Raw genomic sequence first — 5,729 nt, forward strand, 5'->3', positions numbered from 1 at the left:
TCATGTTGATGTATGGCAAAACCAATACAATATTGTAAAGTAAAAATAAATAAATAAATAAAATGACTAGGAAAAAAAGAATTTTTGGCAAATTCTTGTAGAGAAATTCTAAAATTCATTATCTCTCCTATCTACCTTTGGAATTCTTTCAGTAAGTGGTTATTTATTCTTGAGTCCCTTCCCCACCTCCTAAAACAGTATTCAAAAACGGAAAAACACAAAACAAGGGACACACACACACACAAAAAATCAGCGTAATTCCACCACTCAGGTAAATTGCACTTTTCCTTTTGTTTCTCTTTGGAAATATATGTCTGTGTCTTGAGAATATTTTGCTACGTAATAAGATACTCTTAGATTACTTTTAACCTCTTTTCATCCTTTTTTTCCTCCCACCCTTTTAGGGCATTAGGGGCCGGCGAGGCCGTATCTCAGAGCGCTGCTGGCGCTGCTGGTGTTAGAAACAATATGATGCCGTTATAAGGGCATGGAGAGGGGTAGGGGGCAGGAAACATTCCATAAGCGAAAAAATGAAGCAACCTCCACTCTGAAGATCTAAGAAATTTCCGAGACTACAACCTTTTGTGCAGCGTTTTCGGCAACCTTCGGCAGAGGGCGCTCGGAAATTGTCGTCACTTTCCGGACAGCCTCCCAGACTTTACCCTCTGGAAAACTGTACAGTGTTTCCGGCTCTTCTCAGTTGCGGGCGCTCGTAACTTTTCGGCAGTTTCCGGGAAGACTCGGGGGCTCCGCGCCTCGCTAGCTGTTCCGATCGCCTGGCGCAGCTGGGCAGGGTCTCGGGCGAGTCATGGCGTCCCCTTCTCGGAGGCTGCAGACCAAACCGGTCATCACTTGTTTCAAGAGCGTCCTGTTGATCTACACATTCATCTTCTGGGTGAGAGACGGAGACTCCGGGGACGCGAGGGGACCCCGGGCTGGAGTCGGGGAGGGGGTGTGTGACCCTGAACCCAGGGAGCTCGGATCCGAAGTGGGAAGGGAGGCGCGAGAGCGGTTGGGGGGGCGGCCGCTGCTGGGACCTCGGCGCTGGGACTCCACCTCGGGTTCGGGCATCTCGCCCGCTCGGGTCGGGGTCTTGGGCAGCCGAGAGGCTGAACAAGGACCAGAAGTGCCTAGCGTTCGAATTCTATGCGGGGCGCCTGGAATGGAGTGACACCCCCCTCCCCCGCCCCCAACGCAAGCAGAGAGTGTCCCCTGAGACGCAAGGCTTGCCTGGGCCCGGGGAGGGCTCGCTTGCATAATAGTCTCTTTCTTTTCACTGCTTCAGAAGAGGGGAGTATTTCGCAGGTAAGTATGATAATGGCTCCGCTCCCGCCAGTCTATCCTTAGGCTTGCTTTGTGTACCATTCTTTTCTACGCTGTGCACATCTGTTTGTGGAACGCTTAGAAACACTCCCTCTCCCCGTACCTGCGGGAAGGTTTTCTTCCTAAGGCGGGAGGAAATGGGTTAAGGAAGTTTTGAGCCCTAGGGCAAAAAAAAACCAAAAACAAAACCAGATCAAGTTTAAGAATTTTGTCAAGATGCCTAGCTGCCCCCTGGTTTTGTCCTGGCTACAGCGATCCAGCGTGTGGGTTTATCAAGACCTGTTCTTGTGTGCAGCTCCGCTTGCTAACCCCCTGTACAGTCCCCCCTTGTCTGCCATATCCCAGCCACAGTTTCTGTGGCCAGAGTGCTACGTCAGTTCTCACACCTATTGTTTCTTAAACATCTAGTGGTGTGTGGTTTGAAGATGCTACTGTATACAGTGTGTAACTCTATTCTCTGATTTCCCACATAGATCACTGGTGTTATCCTTCTTGCCGTTGGCATTTGGGGCAAGGTGAGCCTAGAGAATTATTTTTCCCTTTTAAATGAGAAGGCCACCAATGTCCCCTTTGTGCTCACTGGCACTGGCACTGTCATTATTCTTTTGGGCACCTTTGGCTGTTTTGCTACCTGCCGAGCTTCTGCATGGATGCTGAAACTGGTGAGTCCTTGTTTTCTTAAAATTGGTTGTTGGTTTTTGAAAAGGCCTATATGTTGTAGGCTTTGTTTCTTGGAACTAGGCATGGCCCCTTTCTGATTTTTCCTCTTCCTTATGAAACCTTAGCAAGCAACAGCATAGCTGCCAATTCCCACTTGTGTTGTGTTTTCCCTGCCCTTTTCAGGAACAGTGCGCTGAACACTGACCCCCTTTGCAGCTGTCATGTACCTTATTTATGCTGACTTGGACTTTCTTTTTATCCCACAGTATGCAATGTTTCTGACTCTCATTTTTTTGGTTGAATTGGTTGCTGCTATCGTAGGATTTGTTTTCAGACATGAGGTAAGCCTGCCTTTGGGAACCTGAATATGTGAAAATTTATCCTCTAAGAGATAAAACTGGATAAATTTAAGTAATAGAGTTAAAAGACAGCTTTCATAGTGCTTTCACTAGCACAAAACTGGTAACACAAAATTGATACCTTCTCCAGTCATCAAAACCTTAAAATCAAATTAGAAATTGGAATTCCACTCTGTTAAATCTGGGGTTAGGCAATCATTCAGTGAGTACTGAGGCCTCATCAAGGAGAGTGTTTAACAAAATGATAGTGAGGGTGGGAGATACAGCAGTACAAAGCTGCCACTTGAATAAATATAGGTCCCCATTGTACTTTGAACTTCTCATAGTTGTCATCTTTTACTGGAATGTTTTGCTTAGGAGTTCCCTTAGCAAAACCATATTGCTTAGAAGATAGAATTGGACCATGGATATTAATTATATGTTGCTGCAATTTCTTATTTGACCTGGAGATCAAAAGAACATTCTAGAATCTTTGTTTACCAGCCTTGTGTTTCTTTGCTGTAGATTAAGAACAGCTTTAAGAATAATTATGAGAAAGCTGTAAAGCAATATAACGCTACGGGAGATTACAGAAGTGATGCGGTAGACAAGATCCAGAGCATGGTAAGTGGTCATAGCTGGTGGCTTCTCAAGAGGGAAGCACATTCCCTGTTCCCTCAGAGAAGATGATAGGGCCCTGCCTATCATATGTTGTCCACTTGCACCATAGCAGTGAAAGGCAGAGCAGTTCCAAAATGTTTATCTCATGAATTTTAATGCCAATGTCATAGGATAGAGATCACTGAGTATAGTCTTAGATGCTGGTGTAATTGTTTGATTACATAGTTGTAAGATGAACTCTAAATGCTTCTGTTGGATTTTTTCCAGTTGCATTGTTGTGGTGTCACCAACTATAGAGATTGGAAGGATACTAATTATTACTTGGAAAAAGGATTTCCTGAAAGCTGCTGTAAACTTGAAGATTGTTCTCCTCAGAGAGATGCAGATAAAGTAAACAATGAAGTAAGGAGTAAAAAAAGGATTTAATTTTCCCTCACAATACACATAATCTGTAATAGCGCAGAAAACTGAAGCTCAGAAAATTTGTGATGTGTGATTAAGTGACACTTAAATGCATAATCCAAAAAGTGAATCTCATGTCCCTCAAAGGAGATAGGATTTGTTATGAAAGAATCAATTTTAATAAAAGAACAAAGATCATCTTTTGCAGAGATGTGATCAAAGTATTAATTGCTTGGACTGTACTTACTGTTTATTTTTTAAAATTTCTCTTCCATTAGGGTTGTTTTATAATGGTGATGACCATTATAGAATCGGAAATGGGAGTTATTGCTGGAATTTCTTTTGGAGTCGCTTGCTTCCAAGTAAGTCCTTGTAGTTAGGAAATGTTTCATCACTCTTGTAGGTGTAGGCTACAAGATTTCCACTTTAAAGGCTTTGAGTTTTTGCCTCTGGGTCCTGTATAGCAAGGAGATTTTTTAGAGAAGTCACATTTTCACAAAACTCAGTCGATCATTTCAGTAGAAACATAGTGGTTTTGCCCTTTCCATTCCAGTTTTTGGTTGTCTTGGCTCCTGTTTTACCATGCTGTCTTCCACAGCTCCAGAGTTCTGTGAGACCCTCTTGGGTCTCTCTGAATCTGTACTCTAATAAAATAGCCACCTTTCCAAAGTTATAACCATGAAATTAAAATTGTAGCTCCTCAGGCTCCCATTTGAAGTGCTTGAAAACCACATGTGGTTAGTTGCCACCATGCTGGACAGCATTTTCATTATCACAGTACTGCCTCATAGATGGAGATTTTACTTGACGAGATGCTTATTCTAAGCCATATCCTTTTTGCTCTGATAACTGAGAGGGAGAATTAGAAAAGTTTCCCCAGGCTTCAGGATTTTCCCAGAGTGATTTATGTCAGGGATGGGTTGTGAAATTCCAGATCACATTTGTAGTTAAGACATCACATATAAGCTTGTTATAGAAAAAACTTAAGGAAATAAGTAGCAAATTGGAAGTGAAAGGACCTGTATCTTGAGGTCTTTAAGCTTTGTGTGTATGTGTATGTTTAGTTTTGCTTATATTTTATTTCCAGCTGATTGGAATCTTTCTAGCCTACTGCCTTTCTCGTGCCATTACAAATAACCAGTATGAGATAGTGTAACCAACATAACACGGGCCTATTACTCTCCAACTTTAAGGTATGTTCATTTTGATCCTCAGCACTGTCAGTGTTTATTCCAGCCTATACATGTGATGGATAGGACTGAGTTTGCAAAGAAGATCATGTCCAGCAGTGCATTCAGATATTATCAGTATTGTGTTAGCAGCGGGACACAACTGAAGTGACTTGACACAGCACAGCCATGCATAAGCACTAGTCTGGCAAAAATATCATGGCCGTAACAGGACAGATGGGCCTCTCTGGGTTTACCTACATGTCAGCCTAAAGATCCTTCATGGTCCCCTTTCTAACGGATTTGGACCTAATGAAGAGAAATGAAGAATCGTAATAGTGACCTTACTTGTAAGGGTCCCTGGCAAGTACACTCTGGCTCTTGATCAATACCAGCATTTTCCCCTGGTCTTTTACCCAGTTCTCATTTACTGCAGTCTTCTGGTGGACTATTGCTAGAGCCATGAATTCATCTAGCTTAACTAGATTTTGGAGAAACATGTGTTTCAATAATTTCAGAATTTAAATGATAAAATGTGAGAGCTATAGCTGGCTGAATTGATCCCTAGGGTTCCCTTCACATTTGATGAGTCACTCACTGGGAACACGTGGAGATCTTCATTAGCAGACTAGATTAAAATGTGTGCAAATGAATACAGATATTGAAGTTTGGGTTACAAGGAACTTAACTATTTTTCCTTTAATTTAGGATATTAACATCCCTATCCCCAACTTTGTGAATTACAAGATTGCCTGGATGGAAGACCTACGTTTGTTACAGATAGATTGAAAAATTACATCAGTAGTCTGATTCGATCAAGACAGTTTGATACGTTCAAAGTCCACCTTTTGTCCCATTCATGTTATATCATTGAAATCTCCATATCACTCTGAAACACTGGAAGAGCTTAATAAATTGTAAACGAAGCAAAACTGTTCCTCTGGACTTTTTTGTCTTGGTACGGGGCTTTTGAAAGACAGTGAGTTTGCTGTTCATGTAGTAAGATCGAAAACTGCCCCTTCCAAACTTGCCCTTTTCCCAGCCAGAGTTATCTTGTGTGATTGTATACTTTGCTTCAAGAAATTAAAATGTTTTCATTAGTCACACTGTGTAATTTAATTACAGCCAGTAGTTGGATAGCACCCGTCATCAGAGTTGCCAATTGGTGGTAATGGTCTCTGACTTCTAAGGCAGTCAAGACTTTAAAAGGCACTAC

At 42.3% G+C, this 5,729-nt stretch overlaps 1 protein-coding gene across 2 annotated transcripts; it reads left to right on the forward strand.

Moving 5' to 3' along the window:
* The first annotated feature begins 787 nt into the window (after nt 1-787).
* TSPAN6 (tetraspanin 6) lies at nt 788-5,445 on the forward strand. 2 transcript variants are annotated; one of them, XM_004022504.5, is made up of 8 exons: nt 788-895; nt 1,797-1,985; nt 2,250-2,324; nt 2,847-2,945; nt 3,210-3,344; nt 3,623-3,706; nt 4,432-4,537; nt 5,222-5,445. In XM_004022504.5, the coding sequence occupies exons 1-7, from the start codon at nt 809-811 to the stop codon at nt 4,498-4,500; spliced, it is 738 nt and encodes a 245-aa protein (XP_004022553.1). In that variant the 5' UTR covers nt 788-808; the 3' UTR covers nt 4,501-4,537; nt 5,222-5,445. The 2 variants fall into 2 exon arrangements, with proteins under 2 accessions (XP_004022553.1, XP_011963113.1); XM_012107723.4 differs by having other exon boundaries at nt 1,797-1,838.
* Nucleotides 5,446-5,729: the final 284 nt, after the last annotated feature.

This window comes from Ovis aries, chromosome X (genome assembly GCF_016772045.2).
Source record: "Ovis aries strain OAR_USU_Benz2616 breed Rambouillet chromosome X, ARS-UI_Ramb_v3.0, whole genome shotgun sequence".
NCBI lineage: Eukaryota > Metazoa > Chordata > Mammalia > Artiodactyla > Bovidae > Ovis > Ovis aries.

Excerpts from the sequence above, each read along its gene's own strand:
- TSPAN6 (XM_004022504.5), top strand. The coding sequence starts at position 809 with ATGGCGTCCCCTTCTCGGAGGCTGCAGACCAAACCGGTCATCACTTGT. Across the intron at positions 2,946-3,209 it reads TAGACAAGATCCAGAGCATG|TTGCATTGTTGTGGTGTCAC; the intron begins GTAAGTGGTCAT and ends GATTTTTTCCAG. Across the intron at positions 3,345-3,622 it reads CAGATAAAGTAAACAATGAA|GGTTGTTTTATAATGGTGAT; the intron begins GTAAGGAGTAAA and ends CTCTTCCATTAG.